This window comes from Equus asinus, chromosome 13 (assembly GCF_041296235.1).
Source record: "Equus asinus isolate D_3611 breed Donkey chromosome 13, EquAss-T2T_v2, whole genome shotgun sequence".
Classification (NCBI taxonomy): Eukaryota; Metazoa; Chordata; class Mammalia; order Perissodactyla; family Equidae; genus Equus; species Equus asinus.
The window spans coordinates 47,794,253-47,820,240 of NC_091802.1; the positions used below are offsets into that span (position 1 = coordinate 47,794,253).

Here is a 25,988-nt window from a genome sequence, read left to right on the forward strand (position 1 = left end):
TTCAAGAAACAAAAGCATGCATTTCTTCTACATAAAACCTTCCATCTGTCCTAAATCCAAAGAGTGAAAAACTGGAAAGGCTATGGCAAGTCGAACTGTAACGCTATTTTCAGAAGAGACTTTTTTTACTATTTGGTAATGCATTTTCATAACCTAAATTATCAATTAATCATAGAGGCAATCTGAGGGATAATGTACAGAAAGAGGTATTGTTCAACTCTTAGGTAAGTAAGAAGGGGAGTGGAATTAGGTAAAGAACAGGAGAAAATGTCAGAAGATCAGCATGCACCTGTCCACGGACCCCTCCCAGCCTGCCTGTGGCACTGACCTCTTCTGCCACCCATGAGACCAGATGAGCTGGGACAGCTTCCAGACTCTGACAAAACTACATTCTCCCTAGAATCACTGTTTCAATGGTGATTTTTTTATTAAAAGAACTATTCAAAACACATGATAAGAAATGAGACTTTTATCAATACACAAATAAGTTGACTTAAAATCAGCTCAGTTACATATTTAAAAAAGTGTCAGAAGCTCTCCCCACCAAGGTCCACCCACTGGAATATGTTCACAGGAAGCCTGCCGTCCGCCCAGCACCAGCTCAGCGAGCGACGCTCCAGGTCCTCGCCGTCACGTTTCTCTCGCTACTGACAGAGTCGCAAACAAAACATGTCTCTTGCCTGGATGAGTAGGGAGAATTCACATAAAAGAGCTTCATAAAAACATCCATGAAGGAGAACTGGTAATATCAGAAGAGTTCCAACACTTCAATTGAATATAATTCTCGATTATTCTTTTCTTGATTTAATTTCTGTAGCTCACGAAAACTTACTTCAATCTTGTTGAGCTCGGAACAAATGCATATCTAAAGAAAAAAGTTTCAGAATAACTTTTACCATAATGTCTACATATGAACAAACCCTCCATGATTACTTATAACTAGTCCAAGAAAAAGTTTTAAGAATAAATTATAATTTAGGTGATCCTTGGGTACAAACAGAATTCAGTATATATCAAAGATCGCACACCTGGGATTTCACAAACTTGTAAAGACTTAGCAGTAGCCTTTTTGCTTCTGGTATCATTACCACAACAGTAAAGTTAGCATCTAGGAGAAGGCATATCCAATCCATAATCTAAAGATAAATAAGAAAAGGCAAGTTAAAATTTTAAATATAATTTTAGGTTAGTTCACTTTACAAAGTCCATTTTAAGTCCATTATTATATCAAACATTTATGAGAAATAAATCTTTATAAAAGTCTGAACATTTTAGTTTAGCAATGAGGAATTTCTAAGCAATATAAAAAGGTTCTTTTCTGCTTTTATACTTACTTTACAAGTATAATTGGATCTTTTTCACAGGATTAATCAGTAAAAAGAAAGCCAGACTGATATTTAATCCAAGAGAGTTAGTACTTGTCTTTTTATTAGAAAAACCTTTTGATGATTATTTGCAGTTACAAAGAACCCACTCATCTTGCATTCTGAAACACACACTACGCCCCAAGGTGAGAGTGTTGTGTATTATAGGGGCGTCACTGTGAACCTAAATAAAATTATTACTATCCCCTTATTAAAGTATCCTATGTAGTTCTCTATCTTCAAATGGTGTAGTTAACAGGCAAGTATCACTGTCATGAGAAAGCATTAAGGAAACCAATTATCCATTTGGGGGGAGTGGGGAAAGCTGATCCTCATGAAACTCCTTAGACCAAAATAAATCTAATACGTATCAGAGTTAAACCCAGAAAAGGAAACCATGAATGTATCAGGGGAAAATAGGGTGGCTATTTTCATACTCTTAGAGTGGGAAGGGCCTTAAGCATGACACAAACCATAAAGAAGCCATAAAGGAAAAGCTTAATAATTCTGATAGCATAAAAATTAAAAACTTATCTATGGCAATTCCACTAAAGAGAGTAAAAAGACAAGTGATAGGAAAAAAGTATTTATAATACATTTGATAGAAAAAGGCTAACTTCCTTAACATACAAAGAATTCTTTAAGCCAAAAAGAAAGAGACAGCAAATGCAATAGGAAAATGGACAAAGAACTCGACTAGCCAGTTTACGAAAAGGAATATATAAGACAAGATGGTCTACCTCTCTCATTATCAAAGAAACGCGAATTGAAATGAAGCACCATTTGCTAACCATCTGACTGGCAAGGAGTAAGGCCTCAGACCTTGGTGGCAGTAGTGCCTATTGTCACAACCCTTTGGAAAGGTAATCAGGCATTTAAATTAAAAATGCATGCACCCTTTATCCAGCAATTTCACTTAAGTGAATTTATCCAATGGGCGTTCTTTCAGAAATACACAAAAATAACTGTATAAAGATATTCACTCAAGGTTTATTTACAATAGCAAAAAAACTATAAAGAACTTAAATGTCAATCAACAGAGGACTGACGAATAAATTAAGATTTTCCATAAAATGAAATAGCATGCAGCGGCTAAAACAAATGAGGCAGATGTGCAGGTACCGGTCCAGAAAATGTCTAAACCAGTGCTGAGCGAAAACACACTACAGAGTAGCATGCACACTATCAACTAATTTATGCTAGAAATTTCACTGTACAGGCACAGCTCTCTGTATTGTGCTTCGCCTTACTCCACTTCACAGATAGCACGTTTTTTTACAAATTGAAGGTCTGTGACAACCCTGTGTCGAGAAAGTCTATGGGCAGCATTTTTCTAGCAGCATTTGCTCACTTCATGTCTCTGTGTCACATTTTGGTAATTCTCACACTATTTCAAACTTTTTCATTATTATTATATTTGTTATGGTGATCCGTGATCAGTGATCTTTGATGTTACTATTGTAATTGTTTTGTGGCACAAAACACACCTATATAAGACGGCAAACTTAATTGATAATGTGTGTGTTCTGACTGCTCTCCCGACCAGCCATTCCCCCGTCTCTCTCCCTCTCCTCAGACCTCTCTATTCTCTGAGACAGCGATATTGAAATTAGGCCAATTAATAACCCTACAATGGTCTCTAAGTGCTCAAGTGAATGGATGAATTGCAGGTCTCTCACCTGAAATCAAAAGCTAGAAGTGAGTAACCTAAGTGAGGACCGCATGTCGAAAGCCAACAGGCTGAAAGCTAGGCCTCCTGCACCAGTTAGGAGAGCTGTGAATGCAAAGGAAGGGCTCTTGAAGGAAATTAAAAGTGCTAATCCACTGAATGCGCAAATGATAAGAAAGCGAAACAGCCTTATTGCTGATATGGAAAAAGTTACAGTGGTCTGGACAGAAGATCAAACCAGCCACAACACTCCCTTAAGCCAAAGCCTCAGCTAGAGCAAGGCCCTAACTCTCTTCAACTCTCTGAAGGCTGAGAGAGGGGAGGAAGCTGCAGAAAAGTCTAAAGCCAGCAGAAGTTGCTTCTCGTGGTTTGCAGAAAGACCCGTCTCCATAACATGCAGGCGTGAGGGGAAGCAGCACACGCTGACGGAGGAGCTGCAGCCAGTCATCCCGTGGGTCCAGCTAAGGAAATTCACGAGGGCGGCTACACTACACAGCAGACTTCCAGTGTAGACGAAACAGCCTTACATTGGAAGATGCCGTCTAGGACTTTCATAGCTGGAGAGGAGAAGTCAACGCCTGGCTTCCAAGATTCAAAGGACAGGCTGACTCTCTTATTAGGGGCTAACACAGCTGGTGACATTAAGTTGAAGCCAATGCTCATTTACCACTCTGAAAATCCCAGGGCCCTTAAGAATTATGCTAAATCTACTCCACCTGAGCTCTATAAATGGAACAAGAAAGCCTGGATGACAGCACATCTGTTTACAACATGGTTTACTGAATATTTTAAGCCCACTGTTGAGACCTACTGCTCAGAAAAAAAGATTCCTTTCAAAATATGACTGCTCATTGACAATGCACTTGGTCACCCAAGAGCTCTGATGGAGATGCACAACAAGATTAATGTTGTTTTCATGCCTGCTAACACAATAACCATTCCGCAGCCAAAGGATCAAAGAGTAATTGTGACCTGCAAGTCTTACTATTTAAGAAACACAATTCAGGGGCTGGTCCCATGGCATAGTGGTTAAGTTCAGCAAGCTCCACTGCAGTGGCCTGGGTTCGAGGGTTCAGATCCCAGGTTTGGACTTATACCACTCATCAGCCATGCTGCGGCAGCAACCCACATACAAAATAGAGGAAGACTGGCAATGTATGTTAGCTCAGGGTTAATCTTCCTCAGCAAAAACGAAAACAAAAAGAAAAACTATTTCGTAAGGCTATAGCTGCCACAGATTCTTCTGATGGATCTGGACAAAGTCAACTGAAAACCTTCTAGAGGGGCCAGCCCTGTGGCCAAGTGTTTAAGTTCACGTGCTCTGCTTTGGCGGCCCGGGGTTTTGCTGGGTTGGATCCTGGGCACGGACGTGGCACTGCTCATGAGGCCATGTTGAGGCGGTATCCCACATGCCACAACTAAAAGGACACGCAACTAAAACATACAACTATGTACTGGTGGGATTTGGGGAGAAAAAGTAGAAAAAAAAAGACTGGCAACAGTTGTTAGCTCAGATGCAAATGTTTGGGGAGAAAAAAAATTATTAAAAAAACCTTCTAGAAAGGAGTCACCATTCTAGATGCCATTAAGAACATTTGTGATTCATAGGAACAAGTCAAAATATCAAAAGAGGAGTTTGGAAGAAGCTGATTCCAACCCTCATGGATGACTTTGAGGGATTCAAGACTTCACGGAGGGGCTGGCCCTGGAGCCGAGTGGTTCATGTGCTCTGCTTCGGTGCCCCAGGGTTTCACTGGTTCAGATCCCGGGCGCGGACATGGCACCACTCATCAAGCCATGCTGAGGCGGTGTCCCACATAAAGTGGAGGAGAATTGGCACAGATGTTAGCTCGACAACTTCCTCATAAAATAAACAAATAAAAATTAAAAAAAAAAAAGAATCAGGAATTTAAGATGAATTAAATTTGTAGTATAGCATTGTGGCTCTAAAGATCCATCTACTAAGTTCAGAGATCCTCCCTACCTCCCACTCCAATGGTTTATGCATTTGGTGAGCGAAGAGAGTCATAAGGACTAGAAGACAAGGAGAAATTAGTTAGCTACTGAATTCTAGGTTCTGACACTGTATATAATCTCTTTTTTTTACAGATTTTTCCCAGCACCAAATCAAAGTAAAAAAATTATCTCACCTGGTTCAGGGTTGGAGGGTGTATTCCCGGAAGTGTCATAGTAGCATTTTCACTACACTTTAGATAAAGGAAATACAAATACTGGAGAAATAGCTGGGTGGGGGGAAAAAAAGAGCAATTAATCACTTTGATAGAAAAATTTTCTCTATATAGAAAGCAAACAAAGACACTGGAAAGGATTTTAAGAGGCTATTGAGGGGGCCGGCCCCACGGCTGAGTGGTTAAGTTTGCATGCTCCACTTCGGTGGCCCAGGGTTTTGCTGGTTTGAATCCTGGGCACAGACATGGCACTGCTCATCAGGCCATGCTGAGGTGGCATCCCACATGGCACAACCAGAAGGACCCACAACTAAAATATACAACTATGTACTGGGGGGATTTGGGGAGAAAACATACACACAAAAAAAGTTATCAAACTGAATTAGACAGTCTCCCCTTATCTGTGGGGGATACCTTCCAAGACCCCCAGGGAATGCCTGAAACTGCGGATAATACTGAGCCCTATACAGTCACATGTCACATAACAGTGACATTTCAGTCAACAACGGGCTGCATACACGACAGTGCTGCCCTAAGATTAGTACCATATAGCCTAGGTGTGTAGTAGGCCTACCATATAGCTTTGTGTAAGTGCACTCCGATGTTCACACAACCACCACATCACCTAACAACACATTTCTCAGAACACACTCCTGTCGTTAAGCAACATGTGATTGTACATAATGTGTTTCTTCCTATACATACATATCTATGATAATGTTTAATTTGTAAATTAGGTACAGTAAAAGATTAACAACAACTTCTTTTTGCTTTATCCAGCATCACCACTCTTGCACTTTGAGACCATTAAGTAAAATAAAGGTTACCTTAACACAAGCACTGCGATAACATGACAGTTGATCTAATAAGTGAGAATGACTAAAGGGCAGATAGCATATATAGCATGAATACAGCAGCCCAAGGGGATGATTCACATCCTGGGTGGGATATAGTGGAATGGCACGAGATTTCATAAAGCCACTCAGAACAGCACGCAATTTAAAACGTATAAATTGTTTATTTCTGGAATTTTCCATTTAATATTTTCAGACTGCAGCTGATGGTGGGTAAGTGAAACTGCAGAAAGCAGAACTGCAGATAAGGGGGGACTACTGTACATCAAGTAAATATGCTAGCCAGCTGGGGACACAAAAATGAATAGAATGTAGTCCCTGCCATCAATGAGGAGTTCATCTGGTTTGGGAGGGTGGCTGGGGAGAGTATACTTTTAGTCAAGAGAAAGCAGAGAAGAGAGAATCCTTCTCTGGGCAATATTTTTAGCTTCTACACATTTATAACTTAGATGGACTGACCTGGCCTTCAGGCTTGCTCCAGAAACATGCCAAAGTCTGCCTCCCAAAAATCACTCTAGTCTCCTAGGCACAATTTTTCACCACGACGGCTGGGAAACCTCTTACTCAAATGAAAAAACTTGATAACCTTTTGAAGGCCCTAAAAGCTGGTTAGAGTCAAGCAGCAAAATTTAAACTAGAAACAAAATTTTATAGGATCTGTAAGAACACTTACAGTGATATGTTGTGCTGGGATGTCTTTCAAGTGAGGCAGAAGAAACGTTTCACTATAGGCTGAATGAAGAATTGCATTTCTACTTACGAATAAAGGAAAATTTTACTTCAATAAATAGACAAACTGAAATTATGAGCAATTCCCTTCCCCAATGATATTTTTCAGAATTTAAACAAAAGTTTTACTTTTCTAGAAGGGCTTTACCACTGAATATGCTCCTAATCACTAGAGATCTGGAATATTTCACTATTAGAAATAATTGGTCTTTATTCAGAATACTACTTTTTAGAATTGATAGAGCTTCTTCCTTAGTACAGCTTCTTAAACAAGAAAACAGGTTTACTAATTTGTTTGAATATAGCACTGAACATAATCCATTTTCAAGCAGAAAGTGAAAAAATTAAAAAAAGAAAAAAATACCTTAAATTATCTAATTACTCCTTAGTTTTTGCTTGGCATTTGACTATATCCCTGAAAGAGACAATACAAGGGGAAGTGTTTCAAAAGATACAGTAGAGCTGCTCTTTTTGGAATCACAGGACAGGAAGTGGCCTCCTCTGCTGCAGCCTGAGACTTTTCTTGACCACAGTTATCCTCTTCAGGACTGAAGCCGTTCTGAACAATTTCAGTTTGCTCTTCCATTTTCTCATCTTGTACAGTATCACTATAGTTAGAAACTGACTCCATATTGATGTCTGTTTCTTGAAGACTATCATCACCAATGCTATCATGTTAATTGAAAGCAAGAAATCAATTCTTATTACTTGAACAAACTGGAAAAAATTTCATTTTCTAAGCATTCAAAGTTTACAAATCCAATAATGTAATAGATTAAAGATGCAGTGCAGGAACAGGATCATCAGTTTCTAACTCACCTCAAGAAAATCTTTAAGCAAGTGCAGATGACTGATTCAGGCACGTCAGGGAACTGCTGCAGACAGAGCTGCAACATCTGCACGTCTGTCTTTTCTAAGGCAACCTCCATTAAGGCAGGGCACAAGCTAAGGACAAAAACCATGAATCATTTTTAAGGAAAATCTCAATTGCAAATAATTTACAAACGTTTTCAGGGTGTGAAAATTAGAAACATAAAAACAAGGTCAAGAGAGCTACACAGGTAAAGTTTGAAGTACAGCAACCCTTACCTGTAAGAAAGCACATGCGTCTGAATAAGCTGCATCAGAGCGCTCCGGGGATAAAACGATGGCTCTGCTCTACATCTTCCTACAAGTCCTGTGACTATGTCCCCAGTAACAATCTGAAAGTCAGGGGTCCGCTTAACAGCCAAAAATTTACGTACTTCTACTTCGATGTGTTTTTCTGAATCTTTCTGAAAGGGCAGAAGTAAAGAGTTCAGTGTGATACGTTAACAAATGTCACTCTGCACTTGAAAGCTCCTAGCCCAATATTTTCTGAAATCACTGACAGTATCCATGCACTCCTGTGAAATTGGAGGTGACACTACAGTTTGCTGCACAAAGACAAACTGCAAAGAAAAAAAAGAATTTGAGGGTTTAGAAACCAAAATCTTGAAAAGGCTACATTACAAACATATTCAAAGCAAAGGTGAATGAGCTATGAGGGTACCATCATCACATCCATCTCACCAATGCTAAGTGAGAGTCAAACAGGCCCAGGCACTGGCTCACTCTGACAACCTTAAGATACTATATAAACATTAGCCATAGCTCTAAAGATGATCATAAGGGCCAGGCCCAGTGGCCTAGTGCTTAAGTTCAGCATGCACTGCTTTGTCGGCCTGGGTTCAGTTCCCGGGAGCAGCCCTACACCACTCGTCCATGAGCGGCCATGCTCTGATGGTGGCTCAGATACAAAAAGAGGAAGACTGGCAATAGCTCAGGGCAAATCTTCCTCAGTAAAAAACAGGGGAAAAAAAAGATCATAAAAATAAGATAGAATGAAAAGTAGATGAGATTTCTTTTAACCACTTGAGTTGATTTTTCATATTTCTAATATTTCTTTCTTTACCTTTACAGTTGATAAAAGTTGCTTGGATGCTGGATACTCTGGCTCTACACTCACTTCAATTTTCCTTCTCCTTAACTAGAATTAAATAAATTGATTAGGATCTCAAAACAGTACAAAAGATTTAATACACACTTAGAAGAATATGAAATGTCCCAAAGAGACTAGCACACTTTTGTTCTAATTACATTTTTTTAATGGTTTAATTTTCTTACAGTGAAAAGTGGGTTTATTTCAACTTTTAACTTAAACATCTTTAAGATTTTTAAGGATTTTGTTTTACAAACACAAAATCTCTACTCAGGAAGGGATAATTACTAACTGCAAATTGGTCTGTTTCCACACCTGGGTCTTACACACACGTCCATAAAAATTAATTACTAGACTATGTGTGTCATTTTTGGATAAAGGCTGTCAGGCTACTGGGTTCAAGCTTCAAATTGCCCCATTATATTAAGATCAAAGCTGTAATAGTCCTACAGATAGGAATCATTAAAATAATCAGCCTTTTCCTGTTTTTCAACATTTGCACTAACGCTTCTATTTTGACTACCAAACTTACGATTCTCTTTGACGGCTCTGAGTCCTGGAATCCAAGTCCACACCCCTGAGATGTTTCCCAGTTTACAAAATGAGGCATGGCATGAGTGCCTAAGAAAACACAAAGACACAATTTCTGGAATTTTTTGACCTATTGGCATTTACCCAACCAATCAATCAAAGAACAATAAAAAACAACCACTCATGCACAATTCAAGAGAGACTTTAAGTCCATCTAATTCTACTGATAATCTCAGATCAGTAAATCATAATATAGTAAAAGGCTAAGTGTGTGCCCAGCAACTACTAAGCCAAAGGATGAGGCCACTAGTAAATCAGGGAGGGTAGAGGCATTACTGATTTTGTCTGGGGGACTCTCCCATTGACCCTACAGTCAGAAGAACACTGGTGTTCAAACACAGTGTAGCTCTTCAGCCTGCTGCAGCACCCGCAATGTGGACTCTTCCCAAGGTAGCTACCTGGGTCAAGGAAATTTCAATGAACAGTGGCAAATTTCAACATTAAGAACAGGCTCTGCAAATTGATGGCCATGGTAATCTACATATCAAACTGGAAGTTAATAAAACGGTTTACGGTAATAAAACAAACATTTAAGTTCCTACCTAGATCTTGACTATGCTTGAGTTTTCCAAGAGCACCTGCTAATGATGACACTTCACACTTGTATGGAATTACAGTTAGAAATTTTCCATGTAGCATAAACAAATTTTCCCCATAATACCAGAGCTACAAAAAAAGTTATCAAAAATGTAAGCAATTTTTTTGTCTTCTAAGATCTAATTCAACAAAGCCATATAACTTATAGTAACAACTTACGGTGTGAGCAATCTTAATATAACGGAAAAGGACAAGGCAAAGTTAAGCAACTCCCCAGAATAATCTCGTATGTTCAACTTATTAACTGGGGTAGCTTTACATAGCTCTTATTTTTGCCTGTGTCTGAATGAAACAGAATCTAAAGGATACTTTCAACTCATAAAAATCTGATCAACATATACATTGAAAATGAATTGCTTAAAATTAATATTGTCACTATTACACATATATTAACATGATAATTATCAAGGCTATTGTAACATGGGCAAACTGTTATGATGTAATAAAAAAGAGACAGAATTTAACATTGTTTCCATCTTATAATTTTTATAAAATTATAAAAATAAGACATGCATATGAACAAAAAGCTTAAAGGAACATGGAAATCAAAAATAAAAGTTTGTTAGGGGGCCAGTCCCATGGCCGAGCAGTTAAGTTTGTGTACTCTGCTTTGGCAGCCAAGGGTTTTGTTGGTTCAGATCCTGGGCGCGGACATGGCACTGCTCGTCAAGCCATGTTGAGGTGGTATCCCACATGCCACAAGTAGAAGGATCCACAACAAAAATATACAACTATGTACTGGGGGGCTTTGGTGAGAAGAAGGAAAAAAAATAAAATAAAAACCTAAAAAAAATAAAGTTTATTAGAGCAGTGGAATTGTGAGTGGTTAATTTTGTTAAAATTATTTGTTTAGCAGTCAGCCCCATGGCTGAGCGGTTAAGTTCGTGTGCTCCACTTCTGCGGGCAGGGGTTTTCGGATCCTGGGCGCAGACATGGCACCACTCCTCAAGCCATGCTGATGCACTGTCCCGCACAAAACCAGAAGGACCTACAACTAGAATATACAACTATGTACTGGGGAGCTCTGGGAAGAAGGAAAAAAAAACCAGACTGGCAATGGATGTTAGCTCAATCTTTAACAAAAACTTTTTTAAAAGATTAATAAAAAAAATTATTTGTTTAAATATAAATTAGAATTAAATTGTATGCTAAGAAATCTAGTCTCCTTATCCTCTAATTATAATTATCAGTAACATCTCATTATCCTGATTCACCTTTTACCTGTATATGAATATTCATTCACTAAACAACCAATATGCATTGAACACCTTTGCTAGGCACTGAAAATGTAATGAGGAATAAAACGGATAAGGACCTCTGCCCATTTACAGTCTGGCTGGCTCAAATTTTAATTCTTTATGTAACTTTTATGTAATTCCATGATAATGTTTAACATATGACCTAAAAGACTATTTATTAGGAAAAGTAACAGCTCTGGGGTAAAATTCAAATTACCAAAGTAAACAAACCAAAGAGCAGCTAAAAGCAAAAGTTTTATTAACTTATAATAGCTAATTGCTCTCCCCTGATCTAAAACTAGCTATAATTTAGTCTTTTGAAAGTGACAAACACTGGCCTGCAGTCTTTGTTCTTTGTTCTATAAGATGGTTCTTTCGGACATTAGTCAGCTATCTTCCCCCTTGCTAGCAAGCTGTAATAAAACCCTTTCTCTCCTACCAAAGAAAAAAAAAGTGACAAACCTACACAAACTATTAAAACAATAACCAAATTACACAATCTTGCAGGTAGAAAATATTTCTTAATTTATTTTAATCAAAAACCGTCAAATATTTATATCCAAAGAGGTCTCCTCCCTTACAGTATACTTATCAGGCACAAAAATAACTAAATTTAAAAAAATTCCTAAGTGCAAAAACTTACCTGACCGCTGGTCCCTTGTGGTAACTCTTTTGAAGCCTGCAGTGTCTGAAATTTCGTGTTCCATATGGCAAGGCATTCTATAAAACAAGACACACAAATTCAGAAGTCATCCCAGGTATAAATACATGATGTCCTGGGTGGGAGCAGGGGAGAGTCATAGCTAAACACACAAATCTTCTAAGTATAAAAATGAGTAATGCAGACAGTGATTGCCATAGAAATTCAAAGAAATGAGATCTTGTGACAAGAAGAAGTGGACATGTGAGGAAGCAGGGGTATATGGGATATCTGTGTACCTTCCCCTCAATGCTGGTATGAACCTTAAACTGCTCTAAAAAAATAAGCTCTTAATAATAATAACAAATATGCTGATTTGGAAAGATCTCTGATATCTCAGGTAAGGGAATAAATAACATGCACAATGGTGTGTACTGGATGCTACCGTTTGTGTAAAAAGAGGAGGAAAAAAGTAGTAGTATTTGCTTGTATGCAAATTAAAAAACTCTGGAAAGAGACATAGGAAATTCTAACAGTGGTTACTAGGTTTTCAGGGGGGCTGAGGAGGAACCAGGAGGAAGGAACTCGGGGGCTGAGAGGAGACGCACAGCATGGTAACACGGCTAAGGGCCGGGACTTCAGAGCGGCAGAGTACATGGCACAACCGTCAGCCCGCTTGAGTTGAATCCCAGTTCTACTTCTTAGCGACCTCAGTTTCCTGACTTGTAAGATAGGGATGATAATAACTGTACTTTCTGTCATAGGGCTGTTGGAGGATTAAATGATACAAATGATGAGACAATATAAGTAAAATGCCTGGCACAGGACAGTTACGCTGTAACTAGCAGCTTCTGTCTTAGTAAGTGGGAGAAACAGAACAAAGCACACAGCTGAGGACGGGCATATCAAGTTTGTCGTCAATAGGGAGGCTGGCCTGAAGAAAGCAGAGTTCTTGCTCTGAAATCGGGAGAAGAGACTGGAAAAGGTGGTTGGGCTCTAGACTGCGGAGACACCTAAGTGCTGAACCCCAGATTCTGAACTTTCTAGCATAGGCTAGGAGACCCCAACCCTGCACTGCCCAGGAGCAACTGTGTTCCTCGTGATAGACAACAACTGTGTGTATGAAGGGATGCTTCAGGATGAGGAGGTGAGAATGATGATGAGAATCCTGCTCTGAAGTCAAAAAGCATGAGAGTAGTCCCCGAATTTCAAGCTGTCCAAGTCCAAATGGATTTCCATTCTGGTGAAATGTCGCCAAGCTATGAATTCAATACTCTACTGCAAGGCTTACCAACGCTTCAAACGTCTACAGGCTGGCATGGATAGTCGCAGTTTTCGTAACTTTTAAGACATTAGTCATAGGCAAGGAAGTGAAAGAAGGAAATGTTTTAGAAAAATTAACCAATGCAAGATGAAATCAAAGACCTATTCAAGAAGAATTAGGAAACTACAGAAATAATTTGAGTACGGTGATAAAGAGAATGAATTAGGGTGGTAGTAAATAAATGAAAAAGAAAGAAAACTAAAAGGTAGACTTTGAAGGAATTTGAAAAGTACACAGGATTTCTTAATTGATTGGAGATTTCAGTTACCCTTAGAAGCTGGCAGTGGTGGTCCCAGGACTGCTACATGATCTTGATCCAGGACAGTGAGTGTAACACCGTTTCGAGCATTACCAGACACGACAGCCTTGAGCAACAGTGATCTAACTACCCTCTGATTTTTTTCTGGATCATTCGGACGTATTGGTATCAAGGTTTCATATATACATCCATCAGAGGCTGTTGGAAACAAGTGTTTGTTGTTCATTATTGGATAAAGGACAGGCCTATATCTGTTATAGTGATGTATTATGCTGTTTACAAGATTTTATCAATTTGATACAGGGATCTAACCAGAAAAATAAACCAATGTAACAATCACATCACTCTACGCTTTCCCATAAAGAATATACTACAAACCTAAAATTGAGGGAGGAGGAGTGATAATAAAAATCTCAGTAAGAAAATGTCGTAATAGCCAAGAAAGAAAAACTGTAAATCCCTGTAATAACTTAAAATATGAGAGGGGATTGCCAGGATTACAGTCAATCTAGTTACTAAAAGGATATTTCTCTCATTAGAAATTAATTAGCATTCTGGTCTATACAGTACATTTCTTATTACTCCAGTACCTTGAAAACCTTAAGAAATTGCTGTATTTTGTAGGTCAATCGAATTTTGGCAATTTCATGTGGTTCTAGCTATGTTACATGAAGATTTTATGACCCTTTGGTTTAGACTCCCTTACTTCCATGTTCAATAAGCTAAAACATAACTCACAAACTTCTATTAATTACAAATATGTCCTATAGGTAAAATTTTAAAAAAACCAGTCCCTCTAAGGCAAAGGCATTAAGTGGATTCCAATGACTTCTAGATAGGATAAGTGATGGGAGCCTTTTTCTTAATAGCCATTGCAAACATTTGCACGTTGAAAAATTTCACCAAGATTTTTAGTTGTGATAATATGGAAATGTTTCCAAAATATTGCTCATGTTTTTTCCTCCCTTAACCTTTTCAAAACAACTTCAAAAGAAGCCATAAAGGGCAGGGGAGACAGAATACCACAAAGGCATTTTTTCCCCCTTAAATACATAAGACTAGGGTTATACTTTAGACCATTATATAGATGTAAACTCCAAGGCATTAAAAAAAATCTTAAGGGGCTGACCCCGTGGCATAGTGGTTAAGTTCAGCATGCTCTGCTTCAGCAGCCCAGGTTCACAGGTTCAGATCCCAGGTTCAGATCCCAGGCACAGACTTAGACCACTTGTCAGCCATGTTGTGATGGTGACCCACACACAAAATAGAGGAGTGGCACAGATATTAGCTCCGGGCTAATCTTCCTCAAGCAAAAAAAAGAGGAAGATTGGCAACAGATGTTAGCTCAGGGTGAATCTTCCTCAGCAAAAAACAAAAAGAAAAGTTAGTATGCCAGCTGGCATAGACCAAGTCTGTTCTGTTAGTCTCCTTTCACCACCTGTCTCTATCACTGTTCAAATAAGGGCACACTACATCTTAAGGTTGAAAAAGAGGATTGGAGGGGCCATTCAATACCAACCTTAGATATTTTACAGTTCACGAATTATGATACCAAAGAACCTGGGCTTATCATGATAAAAATAAAAGGTGACTTTTCCTTTTTTTATTGGTATTATTATTTGTTGCTTATAATAAATTTTAAGACATAAAAGTTACCTGCAGAGAACCACTGACCGAATGCATGACCAGATACGGCAAAGTGCAAAAAGACAAGGCATAAATGCTTGTAAGGAGCCATGCAAAGGGAAGTGCTGCAAAGGAAAACTGCAAAACCTAAGACTAACTCAAAAGAAACACTATCCTGTAAGAGCCCACTATTTATAATCTCTGAAAGTTTAAAGAAAAATACTTACTTAATGACATCAAAGAGATGAACTTCCGATCCACAGATGCAGTAAAACTCTGTATAATAGATTTTTCTTCTTGTCCAAGTAAGAGTGTGTATTTACTTAAGATATTTGAGTTAAACATTTGTACATAAGCAAAGTAATTTCCACACTGTAAAAAAAAAAAAAAAAAGGTTATTTTATTTAAAAAATACTCCCATTTCAACCAACTATATTTAAATGTTAAAACCAGTAGGGAAAGGGGGGTAGGGGGAGGACGAAAGGGGGACATTTATAAGGTGACACATGGAAACTAGACTTAGTGGTGAACATGATGTAGTCTACTGAGACTGAAAGATAACAATGTACACCTACAATTTATATAATGTTATAAACCAATCTTATCTCAAAATAAATAAGTAAATAAATAAAACCAGTTGTTCTCCCATTCTAATTACTTCAATGAGTGCTTAAAAACCTCTTGCCCAATTAAATTAAAAATGTTATAAAATGTTTAGGCATAGAAATAATTATAATAGGCTTTTTAGTATTTAAAAAAGATACAAAATAAAAATATCTTCTGAGAGAAATACTAACACCCAATTTTAGTTTTAAAAACAACGTTAAGTGTTGGGGCTGGCCCCATGGTGTAGTGGTTAAGTTTGGCGCACTCCGCTTCAGCAGCCTGGGTTCGTGGGTTTGGATCCCAGGCACAGACCTACACCACTCATCAGCCATGCTGTGGCAGTGACCCACATACAAAATAGAGGAGGACTGGCACAGACGTTAGCTCAGGGCTAACTTTCCTCAAGCCAGAAAAAAAAAAAAGAAGAACATTGCCAATGTATGTTATCTGAGGACAAATCTTGCTCAGCAAAAAAACATAAATAAATAAAAATAATATAGATAACACTGAAATGTCACAAAATGGACCAGGAATTAAAGATATCACTTACTTTTTCAGTAATAAAAATTAAAACAGGATGCCTAAATACCATGAAAACTTTTGTCCACCTAAAATTAAAAAAAAAGAAAAATCATAAATTGCCAAATCACCAGTTGAGAGAAACATATCATCAATCAAAGGGAATATCTTTTATTAAATATTTTTTAGAGCCAGAGAGACACCAGAGAACACTTAATTCAGTGTTTCAAAATACAGACAACAGGGAATGAGTAGGGATTTGTCAGTCAAATACACCTCTGGATCAAATGCAAGTTGCTGAACTTCCCAGAGCTTTAAAGACAATAATGTGAACTGTAAAGTACCGAGTGGGGGGAGGGTGTGTGTGACAGCATGCAGCACTTCCCAAACTTCTGTGACCCCCCCCTCCCTTTTTTCAGAGTCACTTTTGGGACTGGTGTTCTCAGGAACACATCAGGATCTCACCTGCCTTCTTCAAGTGACAGAGGGAACAGGAAGGGTAAAGGGCTGTAACCAGGGCTGCACAGCTCGTTTTTGGCAAAGTGGCAACTAGAACCAGATCCTCCACCTACAACTTTTTGTCCTAAAGGTTTCCCCAAACACAGCTGCTCACGCTTTAGAAGCATTCCACAGGTCAGTCTAAGCTGTAACTGATCAGTGTCAACCTTGTTCACTAAGTACAGGTCTTCATGCTGACTTTCAGAAATTTAGTTTGCATCAGATGGACCTGGGTAGGCAGCCAGTTAACTGAACAAGAAATGGGATGAAATAATGGGGACTGGAGAGACGTAAAAGCATGAAATTTCCTTCTATCATTTGGGGAGTCATTTCCCCAGTTTTATTGCAGAATCTGGGAGAACAAATGTCTCAAAGAACTTTTATGATTTCACTAACAACCAGCTGCACATTCCTTCTGTAGAAAGGGTTCTGACCTTGGCAGTCAGAGAAATATGACTGAAACAGAGATTTTGGTTTTGTGGAATCGCTCACTTCATCTGCATATAACTGACTATCCAGTTCTTTGTCATTAGAACAGGACTCACATGCCCCACAGTTTCCTCAACACCTATCAGTCTGGAGGGTTGTGGGGGATGTCATTTTGGCCAACATCTTATACTTGGTTTTTAATTGGGTTACTTTTATTATGTTTATAACCAAAATACTTTTGAACAAGGGAAAGAATGTGATAAAAAACATGCAGAATGCATTTTCATTTTGGTAAAAATTCCCTTACAGGTATTGGAACTTACTTAATCACTTCTTCATCAGAGATAACAGTTTCAATTTTCTGCTGAGGCTCTGCAAGCAAGGCCTCTAAACCACGAACGGCACCTTCCTTGAACAGCACCAAGGGTTCTGTCCCCTGTATTGAATGTATCCTATACACCTCAGCCGACAACTAGAAGAACACAAGAATACTTCAATTTTTATTCTAAAACAACTGCCACGTGATAGAATAAGGACACATATTAGAAAGCTTATTTTTAAGGGACTGATTTGTTTTCATTTTGATTCAATCCGTTTTATAACGATGTATGCTTCCAAAGTCAAATCTACAACATAAAATACATTCAGAAATCTAATTTCTGTGTCTATTCTCTTTACTCTGTCTCCTGCTCTCCCCCTTAAGTACTCATTTTTGGTTTATCATTCCACTGTGAATACTGGAGGTTGGGCTGCAATCTGGGTCTCCCAAAAATGGAGGTGGAGAGAGGTACAAATAAGTTATAAACAGTTCCAGTGTTAGATAAAAACTGATGCCATAATTATAATTATAGCCTGCAAAACCAAGAAAAGAAGTTAACACTGTATATGGGATTAAAAAAAAACCAAACCTCATTGTGTAAAATTCAGAATGGTGTTACTGCAAGATGAATGAAAAGACTGGAGCCAGGAGACAGCACAGTTAGCTGGCTAGAAGTTTCAAGGGTCCAGGTGACGACTGCCATTATATCTAAATCAGCTGTGTTGTGAGTCACTTCTAAAATGTGCCAATCACATTTAGGATTAGATATTATAACTGGAAGGAACTTTCAAGATTAACCTAGCTTGTGATCTTCATTTTGTAAGCAAGAAAAAGTTAATTAATCTATTTCAGGTCATTAGTAGAAAAGGCACAGCTGGTCACAGTTCTTTTTTTTTTTTGAGGAAGATTAGCCCTGAGCTAACTGCTGCCAATCCTCCTCTTTTTGCTGAGGAAGACTGGCCCTGAGCTAACATCCCTGCCCATCTTCCTCTACTCTATATGTGGGATGCCTACCACAGCATGGCTTGCCAAGCAGTGCCATGTCTGCACCCGGGATCCGAACCTGCAAACACCGGGCCACTGAAGTGGAATGTGTGCACTTCGCTGCACCACCGGGCTGGCCCTTAGTCACAGTTCTTCCTCACTGCATTATGTGCCACTCTTAACATGTACAATGCATGACACTTCTAGGCGCTATTCTACTTATCTTAAGAAAGAGAACAGTGAAGTTCACTTGTTCTCACAAGGGACACACACCACAAACATCTAAATTCACAGAAATAACTACAATTTACCATTCATGAATTACTTTAACCCTTAATCTCATGGGCTAATAAAGTTTGTATTTTCTAACGTATTACCTCATGAATTGAGACACGTTACCAAGATAAACTGTAAGATAAGTAGAATAAAAAACTGAGTATAACCTTTACGCTCACTTTCACAGATTCATGAAGATAAATAACATACTACACTACAAATTATTTCATCTTACCAATAAGTTAAAGATTATGTTGGAAAATCCAAAGACTTACTGTAGCTTTAAACACTTTATCAAGGTTTACATCTTCATTATTCCATATTCTCAAAACCTTAAATCAAAACATACAAGTTAAAAAAGTATTCCAATTTCCATTTACATATAACAAACACAGTTAATAAATCAACATTTGATTTGTGCTGTATATACTATTATATAAAAGTTTAAAAACTCACCTTACTATCGTGTACAACAACATACTCTCCAGTTTGAAAGTTGCATACAGCTGGACATGTTATAATTTGACCTTGTTTCACTGACCAGCTCCCCAAGGGTTTCTGATCAGAAACCTAATGAAATTAAGACAACATATAACAGTCAAAAAGCCAATTTCAGACATCAAAAGCAAATAAATTTACAACAGAAACAAAAGGAGAAATCATTAAAATGATAGCATTGGGGCTGGCCCCATGGCCAAGTGGTCAAGTTCGTGCACTCCACTTGGGTGGCCCAGGGTTTCATTAGTTTGGATCCTGGTTGCGGACATGGCACCGCTCTTAGGCCACGTTGAGGCCGCGTCCCACATGCGACAACTAGAAGGACCCACAATTAAAATATACAACTACTTACTGGGGGGATTTGGGGAGAAAAAGCAGAGAAAAAAAAAAACCCATAGCAATTAACTAACTTCCTAAATTAAAAAAATTTTAAACATAAGTAGTCACAAAAAGACAAATATTGTATGATTCCACTTAAGACAGTAGAATGGTGGCTGCCAGGGGCTGGAGGAACAGGGAGTTATTGTTTAGTGGGTACAGATTCCGTTTCTCCAGATGAACAGAGTCCTGGAGATGGATGGTGCGGATGGCTGCACACCAACGTGAAGGTACTTAATACTCTGAGTTGTACACTTAAGAAATACGGTCAGGATAGTAAGTTTTATGTTATGCGTATTTTACCACAATTAAAAACTTAGAAAACTTTAAAAAAGTATTTAAAATGAAATATAACTAAGTTCCTAAAATGAAAAAAGATGAATTAATTAACACTTTTTAATAAATAGTACATTTACAAAAACCGATTCCAGTGTGCCTTTGAACACGGGCATGGGAATTAAGTAGGGATAGCTGGGATCATGCCAATCCAATCAGCTACTGTAGTGCTATAGAGGAACTGCAAAATTTTAAGTCCACTGACAGCCCAGGTTAAAAACCAACAGTGTAACTGGAAGAGTCAAAACAAGCAAACAGTACAGAGAACTGTTGGCAACCTGTTCCCAGAACTTCCAAGTGGATAGCTAGCTTCTTAAGGACACGGAAAAGCATGTTCAGCAGCTCAGATAAAAGTAATGACTTTCCACGCAAAGCTGCTTAGAAGGGGTGCAAGTCAGCCGCTGGGCGGCAAAGGGGGCGGGGCGTAGAGATTTCCCGGGACTCAACTCCAGGACTCAGAGCGCGAACCATACTGGCCAACAGACGGATCACGGAATCACGATTCCCACCAAGCTACCAAGAAAGCACAAGACAAAAACCCACAAAACTTTCTTCCTCAAGGAGAGAGAAGTGTATGGGCACAAGGCTAAACCCTTGTTCCCACCCTGTCAGGTCATCCTGTCGCGCCAGACCAATCTCGGTTCAAACCCTTCTGCGGGCAGCTGGGGTGACAGAGACCCCAGGAGGGGATCTGAGCTACGCCACCTCCGGGAGTGCCGCAACGAAAGCACACGTTTCCTTTCCTCTCCGAGGCCAGCCCACGTGCACTTAGACGCTCTGCCGCCTGCAACTCGGAAATACGCCTTTCTTTCCAAGAAAACAACCGAGTCCGATGCTAGAGGTCCCTCAGCGTCGCGCAGAGGCCAGGCCGGCTCTCCGCTAAGCCCGCTCCAACCATCTCTAGAGAGGCTCCGGCTCCGCGCTCAGAAAGGGGCGAGACGGCAGCCCGGGTGCCCGATCCCATCGCTCTCACCTTATAGAGGATGACGGTCCTGCCGCTGTCCGTCACGAGAAACTGGTCTGTTTTGTCGCTCTGCTCCACACCTAAGAGTCCGTCAGGCCCGGCACCCAAGCATACCGCAGACAACGTGAATCCCTCCTCCAGGGCTGCCATTTTGGGCAGACCTACAGACGGCCGCGCATCCCTCCCGGCAGGCTTCGCGCTTTCTCTCGCGAGAACTAGACAGACACCCCCCCCCCCCCCCCCCCCCCCCGACCTTAGGGACCGGCACTTGCCAAATGAGAAACCTGCTCGCGGAGCCTGCGACCTCTGGCGGGCGGAGAGGGCGCGGGGGCTGCGGCCGCCGAAGGGTGGGCGGGTCCTGGAGTTTGCGGCTAGACTCCGCCCCCAGGGCCACGCCCCCCGGGTCCCGGATGTACTCTTGGGGAGGGCCGGCGGGGGACCTGTTACCTGCTGGGTATCGAATCTGCTGCTCTTGGTTCAGCTGCCGACTTGAGAGGCTGAAGGATGGGTGTGGCAAGTGGCCGAATATAAATAAACTAGAGTTTGGGCTTTTTTCTTTTTTTTTAGTTTAAGCGAACTCTGTAGGAACTCCTACCACAGCCTCATGGAACAGTATGCCAAAGAAAAAATATTTGTCTCTTTGGCTAAACTCTTAATAACGTGCTGCACCTGGACGAAATGCTTCATTCCCCTGCTGCTCAGAACCCGCCGCGGAGGTCTGGTCTCGGCCGTCCGGGCCCCGGTTGTCTCTCTCCCCTCCTCCTCTGAGCGCAGGCCGGGAAGTCTCTGCAGCTCGTGGGAAATTCAGGCTTGTCTGATGAAGCTGAAGATCGAGGTCTCCCTGGGTAATTTTTGGCAAGACATCCTTTCCAGGGGAGATTTCAAAGAGAAACGCGACTGATTCAATGAATAATGTAAAAAAAAATCAAAAAAGATAGATTGTGCATGTTCTTAGGGAGAAACCACCTAAACAGGCAATTACTGAACAAACGCTTATCCTGCGTTACGTCAGGCGGCACAATGCCTCCACATCGGTGTCGATTAAGCATCTACACGGATTGCCTTGCGTGTAGAGGTTCCTCATGGCCGCAACATTTCCACACTGGAGAAAGGAGAACATTTAGCTATTGAGGAGGAGTCAAATACCCTCAATTGTTAGTAAGGCTAACAGGCCTTTTCTTTTTCAAAGTGACCAAAAAATTTCACTTTGAGTTTGTGGCCCATTTGTTGGTCGGAAAAGAAATACTGTGAGATTCATCCTGGACATCCTGGCTTCTGTGAAACCTTCCTTTTCTTCTCAGCAGTGAGTCAGCCCCTCTACTGAACCAACAAGGGTACATACAGCCAGTATTTGCAATGCCAGCCTAGACTTCTCCTCCTCCAGGAAGTCTTCCCTGACTCTCTGAGACTGGATTAAATGTCTGATTCAGGGAACCAGTGTTACTGTTTAGGGATGACCTAGTTACTAATGTATCTCCCTCTTACGTTTGTTTCTTTGAAGGAGCTCTGGATTTCTCACTAGTATCTGGCATCATGCCTGTCCCATAGATATTTATGGGACTAATGAATAGACAGTGAAAGCTTACTCATGATATTGAAGTTGTGCTTTCCCTCTTCTTCAGCTTGAGGACGTTAAAACTGGGGATCTCAAAGTCTGTGATTTCGGGTTTCTTTCACTCTCTTAAGAAGTATTGAGGACCACAAAGAGCTTTTGTTTATATGGGTTATTATCTATTGATATTTACTGTATTAGAAATTAAAACTGAGTCGAAAAATATGTATATATTCATTTTTAAATAATTATAAACTCATTACATGTTAACAAAATTTTTTTTATTAAGATTATGGTAGTTTACAACCTTCTGAAGTTTCAGTTGTACATTATTGTTAGTCATGTTGTGGGTACACCACTTCACCCTTTGTGCTCTCCCCCCACCGCCCCTTTCCCCTGGTAACCACCGATCAGTTCTCCTTGTCTATATGTTAACTTCCACCTATAAGTGGAGTCATACGGAGTTCGTCTTTCTCTGTCTGGCTTATTTCACTTAACATAATACCCTCAAGGTCCATCCATGTTGTTGCGAATGGGACGATTTTGTCCCTTTTTATGGCTGAGTAGTATTTCATTGTGTATATATACCATATCTTCTTTATCCAGTCATCAGTTGCTGGGCACTTAGGTTGGTTCCATGTCTTGGCTATTGTAAATAATGCTGCTATGAACATAGGGGTGCATGGGACTCTTGGAATTGCTGATTTTAGGTTCTTAGGATAGATACCCAGTAGTGGGATGGCTGGGTCATAAGGTATTTCTACTTTTAACTTTTTGAGAAATCTCCATGCTGTTTTCCATAGTGGCTGCACCAGTTTGCATTCCCACCAACAGTGTATGAGTGTTCCTTTTTCTCCACAACCTCTCTAAAATTTGTCACTCTTGGTTTTGGATATTTTTGCCAATCTAACGGGTGTAAGGTGATATCTTAGTGTAGTTTTGATTTGCATTTCCCTGATGATTAGTGATGATGAGCATCTTTTCATGTGTCTATTGGCCATCCGTATATCTTCTTTGGAGAAATGTCTGTTCATGTCCCCTGCCCATTTTTTGATGGGGTTGTTTGATTTTTTGTTGTTGAGCTGTGTGAGTTCTTTATATATTATGGAGATTAACCCTTTGTCGGATAAGTAACTTGTAAATATTTTTTCCCAATTAACAAAATTTTTTAATGAAAGGTAATTTTAAAAATAATTTAGTAAGAAGAGTGGCATTGTTTTACATTTTGGCAAATCTCTTTTGATGTCTTTAATAAAGACATTATCCTGTAATAAAGGATAACTGGATGCTCGCATCTGCTTCTACATTCGATCCGTTATGGTATCACATGTCATGTAGCTTCAAGACAGCTCATGATGCACCCAAAAGGGAAAAGAACATCTAAATAGTTTGTTTTCATGCACTCTCTAAAAGGTTCTCAGGACTCCCAGGGGTTCGAGAACTGCTCTACCTATAGGGATCAAGGTTGCCTGCCCAGGAAGGGAGAGGTCAAAGATCCTAGGATCAGAAAAGAGGGATGGAACAAGCTTTGCTGAGTTCTGGAGTCTGGGTTAGATGTAAGGCCTCTGAGGGAGCCAAAGTGGGAAGAAAAAGTGGAAGGGCTCCCACCTTAGAAGTAAAAGCTGAGCCCCACTCTCCTAATACCAGGAGACCTTAGGACCAGGAAAAGAATGGCTGCACTAATGCAACCCAACTTCTTGCAGATGCTAAGTGGAACAACTTCTGACTCTTATTTTCAGCTCTAGAAAAGACTATGGGACTGGAGAGAGATTTTAAAATTTTCTTCCTTCGTTCGTTCGCTCATTCATTCGTTTGTTCCTTCCTTCCTTTCCTTTCTTTCTTTCTCTTTCCTTTTCTTTCTTTCCCTTTCTTTTTCTTTCATTCTCTCTCTTTCTTTCTTTCTTCCTTCCTTTCTTCCTCCCTTTCTTCTCTTTCTTCCTTCCTTCTTTTCTTCCTCCCTTCCTTTCTTCTTTCTTTCTTTCTTTTCGATAGGTGTTATAGGCTGAATTGTACCCCCTATTCCCTGCATTCATATGTTCAAGTCCTAACCTCCAGCACCTCAGAATGTGACTATATTTGGAGATAGGGCTTTCAGAGAGGTAATTAAGGTAAAATGAGGTCATTAGGTATGCCCTGATCCAATATGACTGGTTTTATTATAAAAAGAGGAAATTAGAACACAGGTGGCAGAGAGGAGGTCACGTGAAGACACAGGGAGAAGACAACCATCTATAAACCAAGGAAAGAAGCCAGAAGAAATGAACCCTGCTGACACCTTGATCTCAGACTTCTGTCAATTTCTGCTGTTTAAGTCACCCAGTCACTGGTATTTTGTTTCGGCAGCCCTAGTAAATGAGTGCAGTAGGTTACACAGTCACAAAATTCCAGCATGAAGAAGGTATGCAATGTAAAAACTCTCCCATCCCTATCTCCAGCCACCCTGCTCTCCTTCCCAGAGATGATCAATGGTAACAATTCTTGTGTAACATTTCAGATAGATTTTCTAGGTATACAAGTAGTGTGTGTGTGTGTGTGTGTGTTGTGTTTTCTTCTTCCTCTTTTACACAAAGGACTGTGTGGTATATCCAGTGCTCTGCTCTTTGCTTTTTTCTCTTGAATAATGTCTTGTAGATCAGCCCCTGTCAGTACATAAAGAGCTTTTTCGTTCTTTTTCACTTTTACATAATTAGGAATAGATTTTTGATATTTTGAGATTTTATGAAGTACTCAGCCATCTATAGATTAGGTGTTGATGATATTTATGTTTTAGGTTGAGTGGTGGGTTCAGGAAGATGTGTTTTATTACATTCATATTATGCTTCCTAACTTATGATAAGTGGCAAGAAGAAAAAACAAAGCTGGAGGTTGGGGGGAGAGGCGTGTGTGTATGTGCAATTTTAGTTAGGATGACCATTGAAGGCCTTCAAGAGAGGATGACTTTTTTTTTTTTTAAAGATTTTGTTTTTTCCTTTTTCTCCCCAAAGCCCCCCGGTACATAGTAGTATATTCTTCGTTGTGGGTCCTTCTAGTTGTGGCATGTGGGACGCTGCCTCAGCGTGGTTTGATGAGCAGTGCCATGTCCGCGCCCAGGATCCGAACCAACGAAACACTGGGCCGCCTGCAGCGGAGCGCGCGAACTTAACCACTCGGCCATGGGGCCAGCCCCAGAGGATGACTTTTGAGTGATGACATGAAGGAGCAGAGGGAGCTAATCATGTGGTTAGCTGAGACAAGAGCATTCTTAGCAGCGAGTGCAAATGCCCTGTGGCACAAGCATGGAGCTTCATTAGAAGGTTAGTATAGTTATCCAAGTGAAAGATGATGAGGACACTGTCAATAGAGAGGTCTTCTGTCTACCTTGTCTGCCTACTCCATCATTTTCTTAACTCAGCAACTTACGTGTTTCCTTTCATTACACTTTGTAATTATTTTATTTATTTGTTTGCTCAACTCACCAAGGATCCCCCACTATATCATAAGTTTCTTGAGGGTAGGAGGTCCCAGTCTGTCATATTCACCTATGCATCCCCATTTTCCTAGCACTTAGTAGGCACTTAGTAAAAACGTGCTGTTTAATTAAATGAATCAC

At 39.9% G+C, this 25,988-nt stretch overlaps 1 protein-coding gene across 1 annotated transcript; it reads right to left on the reverse strand.

Annotated features, from left to right (window-relative positions):
- Window positions 1-402: 402 nt before the first annotated feature.
- Window positions 403-21,072, reverse strand: NOL11 (nucleolar protein 11). Its single transcript, XM_014848003.3, has 18 exons — window positions 20,857-21,072; window positions 19,128-19,241; window positions 18,947-19,003; window positions 17,416-17,564; window positions 16,197-16,254; window positions 15,268-15,412; window positions 13,424-13,612; window positions 11,835-11,911; window positions 9,899-10,022; window positions 9,298-9,386; window positions 8,739-8,813; window positions 7,895-8,079; window positions 7,625-7,750; window positions 7,261-7,473; window positions 6,750-6,828; window positions 5,184-5,276; window positions 1,029-1,136; window positions 403-865 (listed from the first exon to the last, which is right to left on the reverse strand). The coding sequence occupies exons 1-18, from the start codon at window positions 20,995-20,997 to the stop codon at window positions 749-751; spliced, it is 2,139 nt and encodes a 712-aa protein (XP_014703489.1). The 5' UTR covers window positions 20,998-21,072; the 3' UTR covers window positions 403-748.
- Window positions 21,073-25,988: the final 4,916 nt, after the last annotated feature.

What these genes read in the sequence shown, in the direction of transcription:
- NOL11 (XM_014848003.3), bottom strand. Translation starts at nt 20,997, where the DNA reads ATGGCAGCCCTGGAGGAGGGATTCACGTTGTCTGCGGTATGCTTGGGT. An exon ending in ATAAAGTGTTTAAAGCTACA is followed by an intron (nt 17,565 to 18,946) that starts GTAAGTCTTTGG and finishes GTGTTCTTCTAG; the next exon opens with TTGTCGGCTGAGGTGTATAG. An exon ending in ACCCTCCAACCCTGAACCAG is followed by an intron (nt 1,137 to 5,183) that starts GTGAGATAATTT and finishes ATTTATCTTTAG; the next exon opens with ATTATGGATTGGATATGCCT.